Raw genomic sequence first — 27,030 nt, 5'->3', positions numbered from 1 at the left:
CCTTTATTGGCATAAAAAAGTTAAATACAAAAATTTAAATTCAGCTTAATTAACACTGTTTTCTTAATCTTATAGCTAAGGCAAGACATTTAGTTATTATATTAGCAACAATTGGGTTACAATCGGCTAGTAGATAGATCACAATTCTCTCATCAGATGAAGTGCTATGTGAGTATCAGAGTATGAATTAGTTTTCCAAATGTTTGCATAAAAGCATCAGTGCAAAAGCATCTGCTGAATAGCTTCTATCTCCTTCAAGGAACAAGGATAGAGGCTGTCTTTAAGTGGGATTTTGTTAAATCTTCCCTTGAGGAGAGCAGAAGGTAATATGTTTGTTCTGGCTAATGAAAAAGCATGTCACTATTGTGAGGAAATGAAATTATTAAGGCTGCTGATGGCAAAATGCCCAGCAACCAGGGGACAGTATGCCTGATGCCAGTGATTCTAGCTTCTGTAATTCTACTATATCCAGCAAACATCTCTTAGTCGTGCCTTAGGTTTGGTTTTCCTCCAATATGTACAGCGATTCAATATCAATACCGATGAACTTTATCTTCTTAACAATCAACTTGGTCCATTGGAATTGGGTCGTATCTTGGTTCATTGGAAATGGGTTGTATCTTGGAGTAAACAAAAGGCTAAGCTGAATGAAGTGAATTAATAGTGAAGATACAGTCAGTATTTGACCATTTGTATTTGTGCTTTGGTCTTTAAAAGATGCTGGCCCATTTCCATTCACAACATGGCATATCGTATGCATGTAGGAACCCCCACAGTTTTTCTCAGAAAAGACAGTTGTATGCTTTCAATGTTATTGTTAAATGCCTTGATCCATACTGGTATCCCGAAGAGCAGTTGGGCTTCCTCTTTACTATTGAAAACTTGAATGGCCAGAGGAATATGATTCCTTCTTTGATGACAAAACTGAATTGTTGCTGCTGATTAGCAGAAAAACTCATTTTATCCAAAACTTCAAATAACATGAGAGACCTACAACAGAATCTTCAGTCTCTAACAATCAGTATTTTCCCAATTTCATGATCATACCCATCTCTTATAGTATCAACAACACCCAATTTTGATCTTACACAGGTTGTAGAAAAAAGAACCAATGACTGTATCTTTCTGGACTGCAAGAGAACTTTAGATAAATTGAATATAATAGAATGTCCCAACCTCAGTACTGAAAATGCTATCATGGAATATTGCAGGGTGGCCCAGAAAAGGTGACTGATTATGATCTGATCAGATTTATCAAGAATTTGATATTGTTTTCCTTCAAGAAACTTGGCCTCAGAAGCATATCCACCTCAGCAGATATCAGACTTTTGTCTCCTAACCACGAAGTCAGCCCATAAAGGGCAGTATTGAGCAGGGTTAGCCCTTTTTGTTTCATTGGTGTAAGGACTGACAGCAATCATCTGTCATTACAAATAATTTTATCTTGGGATAATACTGCAGAATCAATATCCTCCTGTCCACCCTGTCAGGGATCCACTGCCAAGAATTAAATGGACAAGTAATCTCAATGTCAGATTTGGGTATACTAGGACCAAAAATTCTGGGGATTCCTGAATACCATTATGGAGTTTTTTCAGTGTTTTCTTTTGGGCGGGCGGGGTCCAAAAATAATCTCACTGCACACACACCATAGGTTCTGTATGCAGAAACTGGACTGGAACACAGCCTTTGGATTGTTTCATTTGAATCATCTATACCAAGGGTAGGGAACCTGCGGCTCGAGAGCCACATGCGGCTCTTCTGCCCTTGCACTGCGGCTCCATGAGCCGAACCACTGGCCCAATCCTTGCCCGCCCTGCAGGCAGCAGGGCAGGTGCACCAACTGCCCGCAGCCTGCTGGGCCACGGTGGGCTTCCCCTCTCGCCTGCCCCATTGGAGCGGGGCGGGCGCTTTCCCGGCGGCCGGCGAGGCCGAACCGCTGGCCCCATCCTTGCCCGCCCTGCAGGCAGCAGGGCGGACACATCCATGCGCTTCTCAGAATGAGCAGAGTAAAAGGTAAAAAAACCCCCAATATATACAGTGTTATCATTATTTTAAATGTCAAAAATTATTTGCGGCTCAAGTGTTTTCTTTTCCCATGGAAAACGGATCCAAATGGCTCTTTGAGTGTTAAAGGTTCCCTACCCCTGATCTATACAGTAATAATGGTCAGCCATATCTGAATATACTTAAATCAAGTGTTTGGAACTGTGAATGAGCAAGACAGATCTTACTGGAAACCTGAAAAGGGCTCTAGATTTCCAGAAAAATGTGAAATCTTTAAAAAAACCAAAATTTTATTTATTTATTTATTTATTTATTGTTTAAACTTTTATACCGCCCCATCCCCAAGGGGCTCTGGGCAGTGTACAACATAGAAATATAAGTATAAATAAAGTATTAAAAACCTTTAAAACAGCGATAACATTATGGGGTTAACCCTCCCCCCCCACAAAATTATAAAAGGGGCACCTGTAACTTTAAGCAATGAATTCCCTCTGTGGTTGTTGCTGGACAGCTACAGTATTCCAGGCTGGGTTTCTGTGAATAAAAGGCAGGGGAAGGAGGCAGGGTCATTTCCAGTCCTATTTTGGCCTTAGAGGGATGATTCATTTGGTTCAGACCTGACTAGCGTTTGAGGAGGAGCGAGACCACAGCAGAATAGAATGTAATGGAGTCCACCTTCTAAAGCAGTCATTTTCTTGAGAGGGGCAGATCTCTGTTGTCTGGATTTCAGTTGGAATTTTGGGAGATCTTCAGCTAGAGGTTGGCAAACCTACTCCTGATAACAATTTCTAAGTTGCATGACTGAACTAGGTCTGGATGCTTGCTACTGTTCAACAGCAGCCACCTTGTAAAAACCAGCATGGTATAGCAGTTAGAAAGATGGGGTAAAAATGAAATAAGCAAATATAGCTAAAGTTGAGAGGCAGTTAAAGAGAAGATAGGTGAATGGCTGATGAGAAAATGAGGCAGAGTAAGGGGAGAGAATATGGGGTTTGCGAGTCTGAGGGAGAGATAAAATAACTTTGGAGGGGGATAGAGCAGAAATTGAGGACTACACCACAAATCCATAAGGGTTCCCTACCATGCAAGTGGGTGACTACATAACTGGGCCATAGTCTGCTTAGGCAGAAATTCTGGGAAGTAGGAGAAGGCAACTTGAAGACAAAGGGTAGTTTAGCTGTTGAGTAGTTTGGCTGTAGTTTGGCTGTTGAGTGGGAAAGAGAGGAGGACACTAGAAAAGGGTTTGGCTGAAGAGGAGGAAACAATATGCCTCCTGCTAATCTTTTTTGGTTTGCATTTGTTCCTTCTAATTTAGTAAATTAATACTATTTTGTAGAGGCTCCATGAAATCACGGACAGGAGTACCTACTGGTATGGCACGGAACACTGGCATGGGCATGATGGCAAACAAGAGAAAAGCCTATGGTACTGAAAGCAACTATAACAGGTGGATAACTATATTTATAATTCCATTTTAAAAAGTTGCTGGGTTTGGGGGAAATATGAATGTTTAAACTGGATGATTAGGGTGGAGTTTGACAAATTTCTGCAATGTTTGGCAGGGTACAGGAATTCCCCTGCTTTGAACAGGTTGTGTTTCAAAAGTTTGTTTGCAAAGTGGATGTTTGGAACTTAGAACATATTTCCATGTAAATGCCATGCTATAGATTGTGGTTTTACTTTGCTTAGGTTCCCACACTAGCCTAGAGAAGCCTGTTTAACCATAATGCAGCTAAAATGCTGCATACTTATAATGGGAAACAGAAAAAACATACTGTTATAATAGACTGCAGTAATTATACAAGATAAAGAAAAAAGTTGAGTAAGATTTTTAAAAATATGGTCCTTGAATTCTAGTGCTGGCTTGCTTACAGGAAATATGTTTAGTTACAAACTGAAAACATCTTAATATCACCCTTTGGGAAAAGAGAAGGAGGCACAGATTTATTTAACTCGTATGTCCAAACAAAAGTTTTCTACTTTTGGGATTCTTTCAAAAGCAGCTAATGGTGGGGGAGGGAGGAAACATTTAAAAGGGGGCAGATTGGGAGTCCCAGACATTCCTGGGAAATACCCTGCACATCACCCGATGGGAGTCCAAAGAGTAGATGGAGAGAAAAGAGGTGTTTCCATGTTCCTCCTTACCAATTGACCGATTCCCCAAATGACATGGAGGAAACTGGGCATTGCCTTCTAGCTGACTTCCTAGTCTCTGCTGCATTTGTAAGTATGGGTTGGGTTGTTCGTAACTTGGACATTTATAAGGTTGAACTTAATGGAGCTGGGTAAAAGGATGATATTGCAGGTAAGTGCTGAGTGAAAGAACTCACTGTATTAAAAGAAAACAATTATCCAAGTTTTCCCTCTACAAAATATCAATTTGAGTTAAGATCTCAATTTACCTACCTTATTTCCCTATTTCTATGTTTTGGGGGGGACTGTACTCATTTTGTTATAGCCTTCATTAATCTTAGATCAGGCACATATGTACCTGTCTCTGTGTGTGGGCTGCATAGACAGAGAGGGCGCTTCACTAGATAAACAAGGATTTCTTCCTTTCCCAAAAAGGGTGAAAGGAAAAGCAGGAAGGGGAAGAAGGATCCTTTTCCCATCTTGCCTCTTTAATGTAGAAACAACATTTGTTGTCTTTTTACAACAAGCTGCCTAGGTCCACTATCTGATGAAATGGGAATCCTATTCTGATTAGGTGAATATAGCGGTCAGATAGTATTTTCTGGCTTTGATTTTGTAATCGCCATCATGTCCCTTTCTCCTACATATTCATTTGCAATCTAATTCTCAGGTGACTTGCAAAGTCTTGCAGCCCCATTCCAAAGGGGGGTGCTTAACTCTGCTCTTGGGAGCGGCACGGTGGTTGTTATGGTGGATTCCCTCTCCCAGGCACTTACTCCAGCAGAGGGGTGCTCCCACTGGTGTATGGTGGTGGCCACCTCCACCCCCCCCCCCGGCAAGAATGCAGCACAGGATGCTGCAGCAACATTCCCACGCCTCAACATTCCTGCACCTCCTGCGGGACCAAATTTAGTCAGCTCCCTCCAGGCTGTTTGCCACTGTATGCTGGTAACTTAAGCCTGAAAACAGTGGCTTAAGTATGAAAAGCCCCATAGAGTCTGCTGAGCGCCAGGGAAGCCTTTACTCTATGCTGCCAGGAAGTCTCTGTGGACAGCGGGGTGTTGCAGCTGTGGTGTCGTGACCCAGCGCCACCTCATGGATGGGGCTGCCCAATTTCATCCTGTTTGGTTTGGGAATAGTGTCTGCTAATTTGGCTGTAACCATATTCACTTCTGGTAGAACAGATAAAAAGATGGAAACCCCACTTTAGTTTGTTGGCTTTATACTCTCTAATGTGTACATTGTGTGTTAGTTATTGTTACCTTGTATGTTTTCAGTTTATGTAAGGAGAAAATATTTTTAGAATAATTGTTGTTGAAAACCTAGTTTGTGAAGAAAAATTAGTCTACATTGTTAACTGTTTTAAACTATTCATACATTTTTAGAAAAAGCTTGTAATATGGTTCATTTTGAATTTTTAATGCTTGATGAAGGACTGGATACGAAAGTGGAGACTGTTCATCTTCTGTCAATGGAGGAAGCTCTAAAAGCAGTGAGGGAAATTCACCTGCACAGTTACCAAAATTCTGTCATGAATGTGGAGCCAAATACCCAGTTGAATCTGCGAAATTCTGCTGCGAATGTGGAGTTCGCCGAATGGTTTTGTGAACATGTTCAAAACAAAAAGATACCCAGCTCTTTCATTGCTGTGGCTGCACAGAAATGTATACCTTCTCACCAGAACTCATGCTGAAGCATTTTCCAAGAGCTTGTCTTTTTCATTGCAGAGTTAATTTATATATAAATAGATCTAAATATACTGTATATAAATGATAAGTACCTGAAATTGTGCCGTTCAAGGAGATACTCCTGAGACACTAGTGGAAATTCCTTTAATGGAGAAAAATATTAAGAAGTAGTAGCTCTTTTGTAATCCTGTTACATGTTATACCCATACATAATTTTCTTTTCACACCCATGGAGTACTAGCCCTAAATAACTTTATCTAAAGAAACTGTTAAATAAAGAATTCCTTATGCTAAAATGTTGTCAGTACATTACTTGTTGGAGTAGTTTATTCTAAATATTTTAACAATTGTTCTTCTGACTTCCATTTTTCCTGGGTCTGCATGCAAAAGCCTTTGTGTATAATTGAAATATTTTTCCTTTCTTAATTCATTTCTTAAAAAATGAACCACTTTTCTTTTAGATTCATTTATAGTTTTCAGAGTAACTCACCTTCCTTCAGGCATCTGTGAGACCAATCCACCAACCCACTGCTGCTTCAAGGAACTGAATTGAATATGTGCAAGAATTTAGTGCATTTTGTTCACTATCTGCCTTTCTCTATAATGTTCTTCTTTCCCATTATGATCCTTCCTTTGCCCCCGCCCCCATCATGAACATAGGCTAAATAGTTTGTTCAGTGTATTCTGAACTATTTTCTTTAAAAAATCTTAAAGAGAGTCCTGTTGTCATTTTAAACAGTGTGAATATGCAGTAGTAGAAATCACACTTGTTTGCACTGGTTATAGCACAGGTGAGTTTTAAAATCTATTTTGGTTACAGCATGTTTTGGTCAAGCCAAAATTCACTTGCCTTCAAATTAGTAGAGTGGTCCACTGAAGCCCGAAACCGTTATCCATATTTTCTTTTAATAATTCAAGTTATGAAAATCTTAATGGTGCCATTCTCAAAATGATTTTTATAATTTGTTTCAATTTCTTACCTCCTGTCTGTTGTCAAGGTTACCAATTATTTCAGCTTTCATAGGGTCATTTTGGTCAGCCACTGTATTATTATTAATGTAATCTTAATTTTTTTTGAAAACCCATTACAAATACACTGTGGTTAACAGTAACTGCAAATATACTTGGTATGCATTTAGTAGATCAATGTTCTTTTCTTCCCCTGCTTTCCAGAGAGGTGGTTGCTGGTAAATGACAGGTCCCTCAAATTAACCAGTTCATTGATATGAAATTGTATTTGTGGATTTCATAGGTTTTTCTAAAAGTGCCCCGATTGTGATGATGACCTGGTTTTAGTTCTAGAAAATTATAGTATGTAGTAGGTAAGTTTTAATTGCAATGTGTTACAGTGCTAGATATGATAGAACTTAAACCAGTTCTGGGAATGACAGACCAAATGTATAGTATTTTGTTCATTTCTCACAGTTCTGTATTGCTTGCATTATCCTGCAACTCTTTTTCATACAGTCCTTCCACATGTTCTAGATCTTCATTGTAAAAGCTCTATGGGAGCTTTTGTGGGTTCTGTGTGTAACAATGAGTTTTACTCATGTGAAAAAACAATGGTTGTATGTTAACCTATACATATTGTAAAGTAAGCAGCATTCACTCCTGAGCAAATATTATCTATTTGCAATAAAGATAATGTAGTTCAGAAATATGCGACATTTTACTGTTTTACAGGAATTTTTAAGCAAAGTTTAATTCAGAATACTTTCTGTTGCTGTGAAGGGCTGCTATGTAGATACTACATGCTGTAAAGTTACTTTACTGGAAGCCCTTCAGACTTGTAGATTAAAAATAGCCATTTCAACTACTGTTCTGAATTGAATAAAAATTGCACCCAGAATGCTATATTGTTAATGTCACTAGTGTCTCTAAAATAAATATATTTAATAACTGACACTCTTTCAGATATAATTTGTGGATGATGACCCAGTTCTTTGCATACTATCCACGCTGATAAATTCTTATATTTCTGATTTTGAGAGGATGAGAACTATATTTCATGTAGACTTTTATCAGTGGCACAATTCATAGTGCTCACTGTATTGTGTTGTGCATTGGCTATACCTGAGCTTATTAAGATTGAGTTTATTAATAAATATTATTGCATAATTTGGAATTTGAGGTCTTAAGATTTGACATGGGATGATTATGCGCTTGCTTAGATGACAGAAATTTAAAATTCCTATGGGCAAGCTCTACTGTGTTACAATGAAAATGGGGGTTGATTGCTAATGGAAGCCTTATCTCCAAACCACCAGAAAACGTTGCATTCGTTCATCATAGTGTTCACAGTTTGCAAGGTCAGTTATGGAAACATTAACTATTTCAGTGTTTCTATGATACAGAATTTCCCCCCTCTATTTAAATCTGACAGAGCTGCTGCCTTTTGTAATAAAAAGCTCACTGCTGGATAACTTTATTATTAGTTAAGGAAGGATCCAAATGGCTACATACTTTGTTCCTGCACAGGGAGGTGTCTGCTTTTTTGTGATAGCTTCTCAGCATTAATGAATGGCCATCCATGAAGGTTAGCATGTTGATACTTCTGTGGTTGTTGCCACTAATAAGAGTGGCAGCTTAATAGGACAAGATGGCAGTCCTTTCTCTTTGCACACAAAAGTACTTTCTGCTTACAAGTAGTGCTCTTGGGATTTCAGCTTACACCTGACGAGAGATGTAAATTCCTGGGTCGTATTTGTGCTTCTCACGATATTCAAAAGAAATGGGCACTGCTTTCATTCCATATTCCTTAATATGGGGTGTTTTTTTTTTTGCAAATCTCAACCGTAAAGCTGTCATATGAATTTTTGATTAGCCGGTAAGAGCTCGTTTACAAGCAAATGTTGCTGTTTTAATATCATCTCCATTACAAGCCACTAACTAATTTTCCTTTTTAAATACACAAACACTGTGATTGCCAAGTTGTTGAATCAAACTTTAACAAAGATGTTCATAGGACATGAGTTTAGTATACTTAAGATTTTACTCAGGGTTGCTTCATGTTCCTTTTAGTCACGGAAATTAAATGTCGATGTTATGAAAAGTGTAACCCAGAATACAAAGTGGTATGTGGAGGGCTTTCTTTCACCCCTCAGAGCCCAGATATTTTATGTCAGGTTAATGTATGTGTAGCTGCTTTCCATTCAAAGTTAATGGAGGAAACACAGCACTTGATCTTTGGTAGACTGCTGTATGATTTGTGTTGCATAAAATGGACTAATACTTTGTGGTTCATAACTAGGAAGTTCTGAGTACAGATCTTGTGGGATCCATCAAGATTTTGTATGGACTCTAGTTTGCTTGGGTGTCAGCTATTTGAAGATATCACTAATCACCAGAGATCCCTTTTATTTTTGTTCTGTTCCCACAGATGCTTTAACATATTATGCCTGTTTAAGAACACAACTTCCATATTGCATCTGCCTGACTTATCTCTTTAATGTATCAGATCCTGGAATTTTCTTTTAACTAGGAAGTGTCTAACTTCTATTACTTATGTGAGCTTGTTCCAGGTATGTTTAAACTTTTGTAAATGTTTCCTGCAAAAGCAATCTGTAAATGCTAATTGTATGTTATCTAGGTTTTGTTAAAATAAAGCAATTATGGCGTACAGCTCCATTTTTATGTCTTAGTGGTATGTGATTGGGCCCTTCAGTTTATGTTCCAGGATGTTGCCATAATTATATAATTGGTTCTCACATCTGCTGAATGCCTTGGTACAGTTAGGATTAGATAAGTACCAGCAAACTAGTGCTGAATCCTTATGACACTAATACAATAGTTAGAACTGTAAATGTTAATAGTATTTTCTTAACATGATAAATGGACACTGACTTTCCTTAAACTCTGGAAATAAGACGGTATAACACCTTCATAGAATTGGTATTATTTTCCTTCCCCACTTTTTTTCAGATGCAAATATTCTAATACAGTAGAACTAAAATGCTTCTAAAAACATTGTGTAGAATACATAATTATGGATGTATTAACATTAAAGGAATAAGAATTGTGTAAAAAATCGAGTTACAGTGATAACAGTACTTGTTAAATACAAACTTCATAGCTATAAAGTACAAATATATTATTTTATAAAAAATTCTTAATGTTAAGTTATTGTATTAAATGAATTGCTTCAGAGAAGTCAACCCTAAATTTGAGCAACCCTTAAGCATCCCTGGAAGAACTTTCTTGACTTTCATACACAGTTCTTACTACACATAACCTCAGCTGCCTCCATTATAACATTCCTTAAACTAGATAATCCAACCTTGTTTTATAAATAAACATTTTCCCTCTTCTAGCCTGTCTTATGCATTAGCTATAAAAGCAATTACACCCATCATTAGAAAAAAAATCTCTGCAACCATGACATAAGCCACACGGACTTGGCAAGTTCCTTTCTTTGCATTTTTTAAAGTGCTTGGCTGTTCTTTGAATTAAAAATATGTAATATATATAAATGTATCAAAATGGAAATAAAACTCTTAGGGAAACAAAGAATGAATAGTTATCAGTAGCATTTGTTTGCTTCTGTTAGTGTTGAGAGTTTCCTCAAAACACTGAGGGATTCTTATCTCCAGAAACACTGGCCCCTTCTGCACACGCAAAATAATGTGTTTTCAAGCCACTTTCACAACTGTTTGCAAGTGGATTTTGCTATTCCGCACAGCTTCAAAGAGCACTGAAAGCAGTTTGAAAGTGCATTATTCTGCATGTGCGGAATGAGCCACTGTGAACCAGTGTCGTGTGAGGACTTTGGCAAAGAATACTTGAGTGAGCATAGAAAAGAGGTACCAACAGTGCAAAGTTATTAGAAAAACAGTCCATGGAAAACATTTTTATAATTCATAACATTGCATTTAAGATTTTAAAAACTGCATCCAGCATAACTTATACTTGGATATGCTTTTCTTTATACGACATAAGACTGCAGAATTTGATCTTTGGCAAGCGTCTGTCCCTTGATGACATTTTTTTTGTTTGTCCGTGAGGCATGGCTATATTAAAACAAAATAAAGTTGGTTTTTAAACAGTGAATGGTTCATAGAATGTGTAATTCAGTTAACAGTGTCAGGGCCATACTAGACACTTGCAGGGTTCAGACAATGTGAAACCATGATTTACTGATAATTATTAATCTGACAACTGAATCCTCATTTCAAGAAATGTCATTTAAATAATGGCATGTCTTGAGAAATGTGGCTTCATTGCCTTTGCTCCACTGCAGAGTTGTCTGGTATCCTGACCTGAACTCAGGTAAGGGCAGCACTGCAGAGAAAGTCAGGATGTGAGACCAAGGTTTCAATTAACCATAAGTTAGTGGAGTATCCTATGTTCAGACACTGTGCTAACTACTGTTTAAATTTCACATAATATATAAACAGACACACTGTACTAGATATATACAAATACAAAGTGGTGATGTGGGGGTGATAGGAACAAATGAAGGCAAGACAGTTATTTTTAATAACTTTGTGTTATTAATTGGCCATGCTGGCGGGCTGATGGGAATTGTTATTAATTGGCCATGCTGGCGGGCTGATGGGAATTGTAGTCCATAACATCTGGAGTGCCAAAGGTTCGCCACCACGGAAATATAATATTTCAGTGGATTTTAAAATATGGTATTACATGGAAACTAACTAGGAAGTAAAGGAAATAATATTTTAAAATGTAAGAGTTCTAGGTTCTAACAAGTCACAAAGCTCTAGCATTAATTTTCAGTATATATTTTCCATGGTTCTTGCAAAAATAAGACAAAATTGATGACCTAGCTAAAATATGCTATAAAAGTAATAACTGGTTTTCCATTAAAATAGAGTCCCATGGCTAAACATTAGGAAACTTATGGTTTGCCCTTCATGTACATATTTGTTGCTGTACAGACCAGACCTATTTGGGATATTATAAGGTATACCCCATTTTTTAAAAAACTGAGATGAAGTGCAGTTGTACAATACCTTTATCAAGCCAAGTGTTTGGTCATAAACACTGTTCATGCTGTTCTTTAAATCAGTACTGTTGACACAGTTGGATAGTCTATTGAGCGGGCATGCCATACGGTATATTTTCTGTGAAGAAACATTGGAGTGCAGTTAGAATTTATACAGTGATAATCTTACAGACTAATTCTTCAGAATGGTCACCATAAAGGCAACAAAAGGTGTTTAGTTATCATTTCTCTATCTACTTTTGAGAATTCAATATTTGTGGGAAAAGAGACAGGAACTACTAACCTGAACTATGATCCCCAGTCCACTGTATTTCACTTTCTAATTTGAAACACTGGAAATCTGAACTATTGCAAATCTTTCCAGTTTCGTGGCCTATGCCTTCAACAACTTCACTAGTATAAAAATTTAAATGATAAAGTAGACTTCCTCATCTACGCAGATGTGGATATGCAAACTTAGTCCTGGCATCGTGGTTCTGAGGCTTTTCCCACTGATCTAGGCTACTTGAGCATAATATGTTTAAACATTATATAACTAGCAGTTTCCTAATAATTGTGAGAAGCCTTGCTCAGTTTATAACATAAAAATAAACTGAGTATAGATCGGACTAAGAAATACACCTTCAAATAACTGCTTTTAGTATCACATCTCTTCACACAAACCACAATATGTTATGAATAGGTATAATATACATACACATTTTATCCTGAGCTGAATTCGAGGGACACATTTTACTCTGCTCCCCCCCCCCAAAAAAAACCCCGCTTACACACTGTGAACTGTGTACCCATTTTGGAGGTTTAAAAACAGAATTAAAAGTTGCTTCTGTCACAATTATCTTGGCAGTAGTAACACTATCATTTTGTGGGTAGTGGGGTTCTAACAGTCTCTTTGCAGCTCTTACATTTAGCCAAAGTCATGCTGCATTTACCAATATTTGGAGAAATTTGGTGAGTATTTTGCCCCTAAACAGTAGTATAGCTAATGGGGGTGCAGTTGCTCCCCTTGAGAACATTTTTTAATGTGGCACTTTTTCAAAATTCCTTCCCCCCGTACTTTCAGGGGCCTGGATTTTCCTGTTCAGGCTCTGGCCCATGCTGCTTATTTCGTATGCACAGTGGCGTAGTGCCCATGGGACGGGGGGGGGGGCATGACACCCTGGCACACGCCTGGGTGGGGGCGTTTCGAGGCAGGTGGCGCTGCAGCAGGGGCGCAGTTCCCCCTCGCTCTGTCCCTGGGTCATAAAGCCTTTGTTTATGTGCTCTTACATTTTGTTTATGTGCCCTTACATTTACAACCTGGCTCCGCCCATGCACCCAAAGCCCTCTTTTGCATCAGAAATTCCCTAGTGAATATTCAGTCTGAAATGTGATTCATAACTGACACGTGCCTATTAAGCAAGGAACAGAAATCACCTTCATGTCACTGTGAGATTCCTAAAATCACCCCTCAGTTTGCACAGAAGAGCCCTCTATGGCAACAATCGATCTACAGTCTTATCCCCTCCTTCCCTAAAGAAACTTATAGCAGTATACATGGCTCTCCCTGCCCCTTCTTTTTTTTTCATAATAACCCTATGAGGTAGGCTTGGCTGAGAGAGAGTGACTGCTGAAATCACCCTGTGGTTGACTGGTGATTTGAACTCAGGTTCCCAATGTTCTGTTCAATACTCTACATTGTTACTAGATCTATGAAATCAAACATCTGGAAAGTAAATACAAAGAAACACCTTGTCAGATTTGACAACCAGATTGACACTTCCACTGAACTTGCCCAGGTGAACATGACAACCATCTTCCCATATCTGGCATTTTTTGTGAGTCTCTATTGAGCAGGCCAAGGACTCCCCATTACTACCCTGTACCATAACCTTTTTATAAAAAGGGAAGGCAGAAGCACTGCTCTTTCCTTCCTTTTACAGAAGTCTTCTTCCATTATTAAGAGTAGATACTAGCATACATTTCCATTTAAATTAGAACCTCCAAGTTGCAACATAATTTAGACTGATACCACAGATAATCTATAGATGCCGGTGATGCTGACACCAGAAAAATGCAGGGCCTCTCCCGCAGTCAATCCAGAAAATTGGTGAGGGATGGACAGGAGTCTGTTCTTTAGCCCTGATTGTTCACAGAGAACTATAACATTTGTAATACGGTGAGCAGGAGCTGGCATCTTTATTGTAGCCATACAGAACACCTTTAATAACTGTATGGTGTCAGTGTGTAGAATAAATGTGAACTTCATACATACAGACTGTAAGAATAAGTAAAACAAACAAATATTCATTTTTTTCATATCACATGTCTATGCACAATATCATAATATGCATTTCTGTGTGTTTACGGGCTACTCCATTTTAAAGAGAATGTTGTGGAATCCAGACATATTTTCTCATAAAACAGTTAGTAATAAATACTGTAGCAAAGCTAGAAAACGTAGGTTTCTGGGCGGGGGAGTGAGGGGTAACGTCGCCCGGGACATGCGTGCGCCCCTGCCACGCCCCAGAACACATGTGCCTTGTCCCCGCACCGGCAAGTGCCCAGTGCATCACATGCCCCCCTGCCCCCTTGGCACTCCGCAACTATTTCTGGGGCATTTGCACAAGAAATTCAGAGGTGTTAACATGCTAGATAGCTCCATCTCACACGGCTTTTGAAAACAACTTTAGTAGTGGGAAATTTTTCATTGCAACTGTATGAAAATTTGCTATGGTCATTTTCATCTAGTTAAAGTTGCTCTAATTGACATATCTGGCTCAGAAGCTACTACTGGCAATCCATATATAGCTCATGCAAATATTCACACATGTGAGACTGACTCAGTTTCACATACTCAGCTTCACCTTCATGTACAGGCAACATTTTCCATCCCAATTCTTCCTATATCCCACTTCCAAACCGATTTCTTAGGCCCAATGTCTAGTTGTTCTGGGCTGAGAAAAGACATAGCAAAGGGGGAAAAATGGACAAAGACCATATCCCACTGTTATGACATCCCACCAGGTACTGTTCTCTCCACAAAAACACACATGCAAAACAGAATAAACCTATTACCTTGAGAGAAGTGCAGTTTAATTCTTCAGTGTTATTCTGTCTACATTCACCATCAAGTTGTTCAGATACATTTACCTATAATAAATTACAGTGTAAGGAACAATACCATTAAGTTCAAATGTTTCTATATTCTGTAATACATACATTAATGTATGAACAGTCAATGACTTGGTGTGTCCATACTGTCATGACATTTAGGAAGATTTACTAGGAATGCATCAACATCCAAGTGTGGGGAAAACCCTATTTCGCTGGATAGGCATAGTTTTACAGCCAGGAGTGAAAATATAGCATCTGTGGTGCTGTGTAGTTTCCGGGCTGTATGGCCGTGTTCTAGCAGCATTCTCTCCTGACGTTTCGCCTGCATCTGCGGCTGGCATCTTCAGAGGATCTGATGGTAGTAAAGTAAGTGGAGTGTGTGTGTTTGTGTGTGTGTGTGTGTCTACACACACACACATACTCCACTTATATACTCCACTTGCTCTACTACCATCAGATCCTTGGCTGGCACCCGGCTCCACCCCACTTGACGAAACGGCATGCGCCCAGGGACATGGGATACCCCATGGGATACCCCATGTCCCCAATAGCAGTACACCACTGGTCAAAACATATAATACAAATACGAATTAGAGTTCTCACAGTAAAAAAATAAGTTTTGTAATTAAATTTCATTTGTGTGCTGTCAGCACCACTGGAAGGCCAGCTAATTCCATTAAATAAAAAAATGGATGTGTAGAGGCCTCCAGGCAGCCCAAATTATAGCTAAAAACACTTGCTCAGTCTCTAAAATGTTCAAAAATATAGACTTTAAAATAAAATGTTCAACTGAAATAAACACTGGATCAAATCTTTGAGGGCAGGTCTGATTTCAGGGCTGAGATTCGCACTGAACCATGGTCTGACCACTACCTACTCAAAACTAGAGTCAATGTGGCTACAACACAAAGCTCTCTTGCCTTGGAAACCCTATGGGGTTGTCAAAAGTCAGCTGTGACTTGATGGCACTTTCCACTTTAAAAAATCCCAACAGAAATAACAATGTAGCCTATTATTGCCCTGTGCCTAATCTGCCCTGCCTAGGCAAAGTGATTGAGAGAGCTGTAGACCAAATGTCTTCTTGGATAACTCATCTGCTCTAGGCCCCTTCCAACCTGGTTTCAGAGGGAGTTATGGAATGGAGAGCTCTTTTAGTTGATGACCTCCATCTAAATGTAGGCTAAGGTCAGACCTCCTTGTTGCTCCTACTGAGTTTATTTGCTGCCTTTGATGCAATGGACTATGTCAACTTGCTGAGGCAGAATTGGGTATCAGGGGTTGTGTGTTGAATTGGTTTAAATCATTCTTCACAGACTGGACCCAAAGAATTGCCATTGGAGATCAATTATCATCAGTGTGAGGCTAATCCTTTGTGGTCCCACAGAGTGCAATCCTATCCCACATTCTCTTCAATCTTTAATGTAAAGCCCTTGGAGAATGCATTTACAACCAGTGCTCTGCCAGCTGCAATGGTTCCAGATTTAGTACTGAATCAGGTTCAATGTTTTGGTACTGACTGTCATACCTATGGGACTGTCTCTCCCACTACACCTCTCAGCTGATAACTTCCTTGTGGTCTCTGGCCCAAGAAATATCTGGCTGTTCTCGATCAGGGCCAGGGATTTTTTGGCTGTGGCCCTTGGTGGAACTCTCTGTTAAACGAGGCCCAGGCCTTGCAAGAACCTGGAGTTCTGCAGGCCCTGTATGACAGAGATGTTTTGCCACACCTATGGTTGGGGGCAGTGATGGTTTTACAGCAGCTGGCTTTCATTCTCTTGGCTCTCCTTTCCTTTCTTTGCTGCTCCCCATCTGGCACAATCTGGCATGACAAGGGAATCATTTGTAGGGTACCATTTTAGTTTTAGTTAATTTGAATTTTAAGATTTATATTTGGGTTGTGTTTTTATGATTGTTTTAATGTAGAAATTATGGTATTACAACTCGGATTCTATTACACTGTTTATTGAATGTGCCATCCTGTTAACTGTATTGACTCACTCTCTTAAGTCCAAGCAAGAAAGGTACATCTATAAATATTATAAATAAAATATTATAAATAAAATAGACTTAGCATCACACATATTGCACCTTATTTTCATGATGAAATCTGACGTGCTTCTACCATCACAGCTTAGGCTCAGAATGCTCATTTTCTCATACAAACCACCCTTTAAATATTTTTTTAAATTAAAACAGTCAACCTACCAGTTTTTCAAGGTGATGGCGTAGAACAAACAGATAATTATTCTTTATATTTGTTTTCTCACAAGCAGAGGTCACATCTGGCATCAGAACTAGGAAGAGCGGTTGAATCCCAAAGACATACCTTAAAAAAACTAGATTACAAATTTACATTCAGTTAATTCAGTTTAGATACCATATGCTTGGACAGTCATAGTAACATAACCAATATATTTAGTTGATGTTTATTGGACACAGTGATCAGCAAGGTTACTTGGATCTAGTCAGAAACACTGATGGGTTTAAAGTTCAGTTATACCTAAGCAATCCCAGCAGACAATAAAACTGTTTATGAAACAAGCTCCAGGCTCAGATGGAATCTGAACTTTCCATAAGTCAAAAAGATAATGCAATAATTGGCAGGAAGTGAAAATTATGAAGGAAGATGGGCTAATAACATCCGTGTCAACCACATATATGATGGATGCCACTTCCCTTTTGTTCCCCTTCCCACTACCTAAAATTAAGACTCAAAAAGATGAGATTTCTTGACATTCTTGACAGTTTCCATCTCTCTCAGATATTGATTACACTTACAACATTGCTTGTGCTAAACAATATATACCTTAAAATGTTATAAATATGCCAAATATATTTTGATATGCTAACCAAATTATAAACGATGCATTTAATGTTGTTAAAACTTTTTTAAGTTTGGGTTTGACAGGAAAGTATGTTTTTTCCAAAATTTCCAGAAATTTCACATTTCTAGCCCAGTGCAGTTTTTTAGTGTGATGGTGTTAAAATCACTATATGCCTAGCAGTGACATAGATTTTTTATGGGGTGGGTTCGGGAGATGGGCCATTCTCTCACCCGCCCAGGGCCACACCTCTCCAAACTTATAAAAGCAGCTGTCCGAGGCCAGGGACGGCAGACTTACCTGCCCCGACCTCCCCCACTGGCTGGGCTCCCAGCTGGCAGCCAGCAGTTCCTTCTGCCCTCCCCTACAGGCAGAGGCGTAGCTAGGGAAAATGGAGCCCAGTGCAAAATCTGAGTTTTGCCCCCCACCCCATGGGCAGCCGCTGTGATGCTGGAATCCACCCCCAAACAGCATCACTTTCAATAGTATTTAAACTAGGGAGCCCAGATTCTCCTTTTTAAATCCACCTTAAAGGGAGAATCTGGGGTCCTCAGTTAAAACAACAGCAAAGTTTCTGGCTGAGGTTTGCGAACTGAACTTATGATCCAGTGTGAAGTTTTATCTAGTAATTTTAACTGTATTTATATTGTATGTTCTGTATGCCATTAAAGGCTTAAAAAAAGTTAAAACAACATTGAAAGTGATGCTGTTTCGGGGTGGATTGTCCCCCACCCTGAAACAGCATCACTTTCAATGTTTAAACTGGGGACCTCAGATTCTCCCTTTAAATCCATGCCGAAGGGGGTGGATTTAAAAGGAGAATCTGGGGGAATTTTGGGGGGGACCCTGCTGTCAGGGGTGCAATTGTTAAGCTAGCAGCACCAAACTTTCTGGGTATCTTTAGGAGACTCTCCTGATGATAACTCCCAGGTTTGGTGGTACCGGTATCACCAGGAGTCTCTCAAAAAACTCCCTGAAATTTTGGTGCTGCCAGCTAGCCTAAAAACTGCGCCTCCTGCAGGCCAAAAACTGAAAAAACCACTAAAAATACAAAAAAAGCACAAATGGGGCGGCGCTTCAGACATGTAATGTGGGTGGGATTTAAACCCAGCAACCTCCCCCCTTATTTATGTCCTTGATGCCTGGTAGGCAGTGTGAACTACCTGAACATTGGTTGTGGTGGGTTTTCCGGGCTATGTGGCCGTGGTCTGGTGGATCCCTGGACATTCTTCAAAGGATGTACTGTTCAACTCACTATCTCATGTCACTTCATGTCAGGGGCGTACCTAGGCAAACTGGCACCCGGGGACAAAACCTTAGTTTAAGCCGATATGGGCCACCCCCCACCATGACCAAACAGTGATTTTTTGCACCAGCTCACAAAACACCTCTCACTTCCAGCAAAACATACATGTCTCTCTCCCCACCAACTCTCTTTCCTAATTTTGTCCTCACACCAACCCTATGAGGTAGGTTGTTAGCCTGAGAAATAAACTCCAAGCCAGTGGAAGTGGGTATTAAGCATGTAAATCTCTCACAAATCACCCCCAGCAAAACATTTACCAAACAAATGTCAGCATCATCTCTCACAAAACACCTCCAGTGGAATCCACCCCCAAACAGCATCACTTTCAATGGTGTTTAAACTAGGGAGCTCAGATTCTTCTTTTAAATATACCTTAAAGGGAGAATATGGGGTCCCCGGTTAAAACAAAATTGAAAGTGATGCTGTTTGTGGGTGGATTCTCCCCCACCCTGAAACAGCATCACTTTTGAGGGTTGGAGATTCAGGTTAGCTCCCACTGAAAACAATGGGGATGGGGGTGCCCCCTTTGGGGGTCCATAACTTTGCTGCCCCTGAACCAAACATCACCAAATTTGGGTGGTATCATCAGGACAGTCTCTGGATGGTACCCTGAAAATTTGGTGCTGCTAGCCTTAAAAAAGGCCGGAACGTGAAAAAACACTTAAAAATATAAAAACACACAAATGACCCTGAAATGTTGGCGTCCCCCACACGTGACCAAATGGGGGGCACCCGGGGACATAGGGTACCCCCTGTCCCTATGCAGGAACGCCACTGCTTCATGTATTTGTTTACAGAAACTACTTCCACATGAGGACTGTCCTCAATATGGAAAGCAGCAAGTTGATTGAACAGAAATGTTCATATGATGTCTTGTTCATTTGGTTTACAAGTTGTGGTATTCCCGAAGCTTTTCCCGTTAAGCCAGAGGCATAATAAAACTCTTTTCTTTCAGTTTCAAGGAAAATCTTTGATGTAGCTGGGGGCTTGGAGTTCATGGCTTCATTGAGCAACGCTTTGAAGCTTTTATTCGGAAAATCAACAGAGTCCATCATTAAGAAATACAGGAATATTTTCTCCAGATGATGCTTTCATGGATGGGAGCCAGTGTGTAAACAACAACTGGATATTGCTAGTTAACAGCGCAATCCCGGGGATGGGGAGGAAGGAGAGTGCTATGTAAGTGTGACCCTGGAGCAGGCACAAATGCTACTTGCAGAGGCACAAGCAGCACTAACACTGGTGCAGGGGCACATATGTCAGCACAGGGGAGCAGAATGGGAGTGCCATGGCACAGCCATGACAGTGGTCAATAGGGTTCCCACCAGTCCCCACGTTCCCTTCCTGCCACAACGATGGCGGCAGCTGCACTGCCAAACATCAAAATTCAACACCTGCCCAACTGGCGCTCCTGTTCTGTCTTGTTGTGGACAATGTGAGTTTTACTTTTACCTCAGACAGACAGGTTACCACCACAGCCTTTCACTGGGACTTCTGGGGAATGGCCACTGGATGTGTCTTGTTGCTCAGACAGACTCAATGGACAATAGCATCTTGCTTGAAGCATTTCAAGAACTCCTTCTGCTGGGCCAGTAAGAGAGTGCAGGCTCTGATGGTTGAGGGCTTCATATCAAAAAGCCCTCTGGTATGGCCTTCCCAGACCCTATACTGTCATTTGAGCTGTGATCCCCGTTGCAGTGATGGCTGATTGTGATATCAAGGTCCTAACTAGCGAGTTCCCCATCTCGCATCCAATCCCATTGGTTGGACCCCTGTCTCCAAACTGATCGTTGGGCCCTTCTCTCTAATGTAGGTGCCCCAATGGAGAGGACTCCCTGACACTCCCCTCCTCTCAGGAGAATGTTGGTGGCTACAAGACATCTCCAGCCTCTCTGTCCAGTTGTCCTTGCTAGGGGTCTGACTGCTGGATTGAACCCTCCTCCCTTCCCATGCACTGACTGTTTTTGTGAAGGCCCCACTCCAGACATGCTGTCATCACTCCCATCTCCCCCTGAGACTGACCACAATAGTAATTGTCAGCCATTGAGGACCCCAGTTGTTCCAGTTTTCTGGCACCAGGCTCCACTGAAGATATTGGGGAGGGGTGATGGGGCCTCAGTGTTGCCAAGGAACATCCGCCATTGGCCCTCCCTGTTGTTTGACCCAGCTGTCACTGAGCACTTGGAGACTCTCAACCTTTCTGACCATGGTTCTGTGGTTGCTCAGCATTATTGGGTTGCCAGGTGCCACTAAAGGAACAAAGCCATCCCTGCAGGCTAATTCCACATCATCAGATGCCAACACAGCTTCTGCCTTTGTAGTTGCTGGGGGGCATGTGTCCTTCAGTACTCCTCAAAACCCCCAATCACATCCAGCCAGCCCCCAGCTCCACAGATGGTGATAATATCCCCATTCCAAGCTCTCTGGCATGGGGGCCCTGCCCAGCCAAGTCCATACACCCAGTGACATTGTCCATGTGGGTGTCCATCAGGCAGGAGTGCCTGATGTGGCTAGAGGATGCCTCTCCAACAGATCAATGGATGGAGAGTCTGTTTGCCACCATCTCAAGAGCACCACACATGTTGAGGATGAGACGGAGCAAGAGAGAACTGCGCCCAGTGCACGCGTGCGCCCCTCCAAGCTGTCGTCTGCCCCGGAACGTCCTGTCCCATCATTCCCCTGTAGGGGCGCACGCCCGGTGCATTGTGCACTCCCCCCCCACAGTCCCCTTGGCGCTATTCCACTGCCCTGAGGCTTTGTCTGACATGGCAAGCAAAGGGCAGGATTGGATGGAAGGGGTACTGGACAACCTGTCCCCCTCTCTGCGGGCCCCTGTAGTACCTGGCCTCACCTCCCTAACACCCACGCCCCCTGGACCAGTCCAGAAAGGTTGCATGGTCATCCTTCAGGACAGTGGGGTCACCACTGTCCCCCTTTGCCCTCCCAGAACTGATGCTGGTCCCTGGAGTTTTACCTGGGTCAACTTTTCCAGGGGGGTTTCCATGGCTCCTCCTCTATTGGCCCCCTTCAAAGGCACTTTGGCAGAATTCCTTTCCCCTTCCTGTTCTTTTGACTGTTCCCACCCTTACCCTGCCACTGGGCTGCCATCCGCATCTCACTCCTCTCTAATCCTTCGCTGCCTGCTGGCTGTAGGATGGCCTGTCATGCCTCCTGTCTTGGCCCCAACCAGCACTCCTGCGTCGTACTCCCTTTCCTCCTCTGTTGCCTTTTTTTGTACCACTCCAAGGCAGATTGCAGCACACCTAACCACTTGAGAGACAGCTCAGATGCACCGCTTCCCCCCACCCCCCCGGATTGCACTGCCCATGTAGTTCTTCTCCCTGCTAGTACTACTGTTGCTATGAAGATTTCCAAAAACAAAGCAGTCATGCAACTGTCAAAGGCACCCCCATGATATCATCACAACAAACAAGGGATACGATCCCTCTTCATACACACACGATTTGTATGCCATATTTTTTAAAAACCCTATTTTTAATTTTTAAAGTTCTTTCTAAGGCCACGTGTCTCTATTGCACAGTAGGTACACTCACTAAACTCTATGCAAAGGGGAAACAAACGCCACAGAACCTGGTCATCAAGTCCTTACTTTTTTCATTTTGCTGAATGTGCACTTTATTGCATATAGCCAGCTTTAAAGAGAAGTTTTTGCAATGAGGCAGCCCTTTCATGGAATAAAACTCCCACAAGCCACCACTTCATCAGTTAAATTGGGATAGGAACAGGGAAACATTCCTTTTCTTACTTATGATTACTGTTGGCAATATTCAGCCAGAAAAAAAGGAAACAGGAATATTAAAGTTATGGGCACTCGGTAGGGAAAGAACACGCTTTATAGAATTGCTTTCCAGGGAGAAACAGCAGTATGCAAAGAATGGCTTTGACACACGTGCAATCAAGCAAGAGGAGGAGGAGGTCATAAGATTTTTTTTTTTACGGAATACTGAACAGGAACACTTTTGCAATACTCTTTTCTTTCTTAACCTTCAACTGCCTGCTGTCTTTCACTTGTGATGCAACCCATGCCTTAGTGAGAACTAGTAGTAACTGCTGCCGCTTAGCAGACTTATCTGTCTCATTCATCCCTGGCCCAAATGAAACTGAAGCAGTCTTCAGTAAAGGTAAGGGACTGCTGGATACCCTGGCAATGAGGTCGATTCCCCACCCACCATTAGATGCGCACTCCTCACGGAAAATACCCCAAGGTCCTGCAGCACTCCCCACTACACCAGCAGCGACAACGCAGTCACCCCGATTCTGCCGCTCCTCCCACCCCTCAGCGCGTGGGATCCTGGTCGGAAATACATCTTTTTGAAACCGCGCCGAACACGGAGCAGGGGTCCCCTCCACTTTCACTTTTGAAGTGGGGAAAAACCCTAACAAGACCAGAACTATTAATAGGAACTGTATCATCCTTTTCACCCTTTGCTGTGGATTTGAAGTTCATTAAGAGGAAGTACCAACAGCAATACTGTAGCTGTAGCCTGTGAAGTGCGGGGGGGGGGGGGAGGAATTCTCAAAGGGAGTGTCAATTGTGGCATGCAGAATAGGTATGCAGAAAAGGACAGCAATCCTAAATGTAGGTCTACTCAGTAATAAGCCCCCCCCCCCAAAGAGGTATTCTCCCAGGAAAATGTTCTCAAGAGTTGCTAAAAGCGCTTACTGCAGGCAAGTCTTGACTCTTGAATCTGGACTTCAGCCCAAATACATCTAGTTTAGCTGTGTGATAAGATATATTTGCATGTTCACACACGTCACAGAAACCACAGCAGTTTACTTTCAGTTTTCCCATGCAGGCTATAAAAACAGCAGCATTGTTAAGCATTTTTTTAAAAAAAGAAAAACTCACCTAGAAGGTTTAGAAGGGTTTCAAATGAATTTGTGTATTCCAAGTTTTCCCTAGTTTTGGCTTCCCCAGTTATTCTTGGATCCTCCCTCCCTAAAGAGGTTACGGGAAAAGGCTCCGTCCAATTACAAGCAGGGAACGCACCTGCTAGAAGCCAGCTTTGGCAAGGGAGACGACCCACGCTTCGGCAGCTGGAAGGGAGCCCGCTACACTGCTACGAGCAGTTCTCAGCTGGCTCTGGCGTATCAACACCGGCTTTCCAAAGCTGAAAACGGGGGGAATTGGCTGCAGGGGTTATACGTTAGGAACGGGGAAGGGAGTTAGAGAGAAGCATGCGATAATCATAAACACGGACTCGATGTTTCCACCTGCCCCCGCCCGCTGCAAACTTCCTGCCCTTTCCCTGGCAGCTGCCTCCAAGGCATTCCGGTTATCCCTTCACGGAGCTGCTGGGAATAAGCCGCTTCTACTTTCGTTCTGAAAAGGCTGGGAAATTCCCGCCGCGGGCTAAAAGGATAAAAAGGCGCAGAGCGGCGCGGCTCATTCGCATTGCATGCGGGGCCGCGAGGACGCTGCAGAGCCGGCTGCACGGGCGGTGAGGAAGGCGCGTGCCGGAAGGCAAATGGTTGCATGGGCGGGGAAGGAGTCAGGCGGACAGGTCGGGGGTCTTCTCGCTGCCCTCACCGTCTTCCTTGGCGAGCCTATAAGGTGCGGACGGAGGGGGCTGGGAGAGTCGCGCGTGCCTTTGTTGCCAAGACTCTTGCAGACGCGCCTTACCATGGGACATGGTCCACGAGGAGGTACTTGGCCACTCATGGTGGTGCCAGAGTCGTACTCATAATGTTTCCCGGTTACAAAATCTTGGTCGCGATTGCAAAAGCAACGGCGACGAGCCCTTTCTGTGCGTGGGGGGTTGTGTGAGACAAAGTGAGCTACGCCTTCAGCGGTCTTCGAGGCACTTTCGGCGCGGGCATAATCTGGTGGAGCCGGAGCAGACTTGACTTGGTTTTGCGGTGCGTCCGAGATTCCCGTCCGGGCCAAATTACTTTCGCTTTCCTCTGGGCGCCGACAGCTGCAGTTAGTCGGCTTGGCACGAGCGCGGCATGCTTGGTCGGAGTCGAGCCTTTCCCATACTCGTGGAGGAAAAGAGGCGCGAGGGGCACCGGTGCCTCTCGAGGTGCTGACCTGCTCCTCTTCGTGCCCCTGGAAACAGGCACCGGCGACTCTTCCCTTTGCTCTGCACCTCTCGTGGGTCATACAACAACTGTGGAGCCGCTCCTTCGAAGTGCCTGGGCGAGAGGCGCGGACGGGGCTGCTGGCGTGCTTTTTTGCTGCCGTCCTGGCTGAATGGCAAGAGGAGGAGCGATTCCTCTGGCCTCCACTCCTCGCTCCGCATCACAGGAGCTGGCAGGCGTCCGAGGATGCCCTGATCAGGGGAAGCGGCGTTCCTCGCAATTGACGAGGGTGGAGTTTGCTCCAGACGGAGCAAGCTGAGAAAGTTGGCTTCACTTGCGTCCCCCAGACAGGCGCAGCCTTTGGCTGCCTGTCACTGCTAAAAACACCAGCGAACTCGCGCTGGTGGGTTTGTGCAAGATCAAGCACGTCACCCGGGATCAGAGAGGGCGATTCCCATAATCCAGAATCTGACTGGGATGGGAGGGGACAGGGTTGCCACCTTGTCGGAAATATTCCTTGGATCACAGATAGCTTTAGAAGGCTGTACTTTGGTGGGGCTTTCTGTTATAATCTTCTCCATAAATCTGAGTGATGTGAGGACCAACATGGTAAAAGTGTTTTGTTTTATGAAAATGCATATTTTAGACCATGATAAAAATAGGGACAGTAGCATGCACTATTGGGCAATTTTGGTCCGCATTGTGGAAGGTTTGTGTTGATTCAGAATTGAAGTTCTAGAAGACAAGCAATCATGCCAGAGTTATACCTCTGCCACACTGAGATGCTTTGTAACCTGTCTTTCCTCAAACTGTTCTGTGCTGTAATGTGCATACTCTCCGTCAATGACATTCTTAAGAAGCTGGTTGGAGAAGTCTTGTGGTTTTATAGGCAAACCACAAGTAATAGCTGTCTCAAGCAACATTGCACAAGAGTTTTATTTCTGGTAACAAGATGAGGATAATATGCAGTGAAAGCCTAAGGCACTGCCACTGAGTAGACTTCAGCTGTATTCTGAACAGAATTGCTTAGGATTGCATGGTTCCTTGGAATTTGTTGAGGAATAACTAATCTTCAGAATTTTCTACAAATGGTTCACACTTCTAGGGTTATATAACTCATATAGGCTAACTTGTTAAATGACTGTTTATTTTCATGAATTGCTCCAAATAAATAATGCTCTGATCTATAAATGATTTTGAGAAGTGCAACCAAGGCATAAAAATGAAGGAATATTGCCTGTTGTAAAACTCAGCCCTTTATTATAGAAGTTCCTTGAAAATAACATTAGATTCAAGGGAACACGTTTAATTCAAACAATACCTCCTTTGTATTGTCGAAGGCTTTCACGGCCAGATTCTGGTTCTGGTGGGTTTTCCGGGATGTGTGGCCGTGGTCTGGTGGATCTTGTTCCTCAAAATCCACCAGACCATGGCCACACAGCCTGGAAAACCCACCAGAACCAATAACTTCTTTTTTGCTATTGTCAGCTGACCCCATGGTGTTTTCAAAGCAAGAGACATTCAGAGGTGGTTTGCCATTGCCTGCCTCTGCATTATCTTGGTATTCCTTGGAGGTCTCCCATCCAAATACTTGCCATGGTTAAGGCTCAGAGTATTGACTGGCCCAATGTCACCCAGCAAGTTTCCAGAGGTAGAGGTAGAATTTGGGATTTCCCATATCCTAGACTTAACCACTACATCACGCTGACTATCTTAAATGATTTGCCAGATGAGGTTGTGTTTGTGCCACCTAGTTGCTTCCAATGTATAGCAACAGATGAGGTTAGAAGAATACTTTGGGTAGAGGAGTTGTCAGTACAGTTGTTTCTGCCCCCTCCCCTCTCCATATTCACAGGTAATTCCATTATGCTGTGGGCACTCCTGTTTGGTTTTGTTCAAGAAGGCTTTTGCTGAATTTTATAGAAATACATGCGTTTTTTTAAAAAAAATGCCTTGGCTGTTGAAAGTTTCTGA

The 27,030-nt window shown here is 42.2% G+C and overlaps 2 protein-coding genes across 7 annotated transcripts in view; one reads left to right on the top strand and one right to left on the bottom strand.

Moving 5' to 3' along the window:
- Positions 1-9,455, top strand: part of ZC2HC1A (zinc finger C2HC-type containing 1A) — a 33,465-nt gene extending 24,010 nt beyond the window's left edge. For all 6 annotated transcript variants that reach the window (XM_048507372.1, XM_048507370.1, XM_048507369.1 and 3 more), the window contains 2 exons: positions 3,344-3,454; positions 5,574-9,455. In XM_048507372.1, coding sequence (XP_048363329.1) covers positions 3,344-3,454; positions 5,574-5,748 — 286 coding nt within the window. In that variant the 3' untranslated portion in view covers positions 5,749-9,455. The remainder of the gene's footprint in view (positions 1-3,343; positions 3,455-5,573) is intronic.
- Positions 9,456-9,557: 102 nt separating this feature from the next.
- On the bottom strand, positions 9,558-25,162 carry IL7 (interleukin 7). Its single transcript, XM_048507373.1, has 5 exons — positions 24,659-25,162; positions 17,092-17,222; positions 14,848-14,922; positions 11,798-11,908; positions 9,558-10,834 (listed from the first exon to the last, which is right to left on the bottom strand). The coding sequence occupies exons 1-5, from the start codon at positions 24,666-24,668 to the stop codon at positions 10,697-10,699; spliced, it is 465 nt and encodes a 154-aa protein (XP_048363330.1). The 5' UTR covers positions 24,669-25,162; the 3' UTR covers positions 9,558-10,696.
- Positions 25,163-27,030: the final 1,868 nt, after the last annotated feature.

Source organism: Sphaerodactylus townsendi, linkage group LG09 (genome assembly GCF_021028975.2).
Source record: "Sphaerodactylus townsendi isolate TG3544 linkage group LG09, MPM_Stown_v2.3, whole genome shotgun sequence".
Classification (NCBI taxonomy): Eukaryota; Metazoa; Chordata; class Lepidosauria; order Squamata; family Sphaerodactylidae; genus Sphaerodactylus; species Sphaerodactylus townsendi.
The sequence above is the reverse complement of the archived record's forward strand: the minus strand, read 5'-3'. Positions and strand labels throughout refer to the sequence as shown.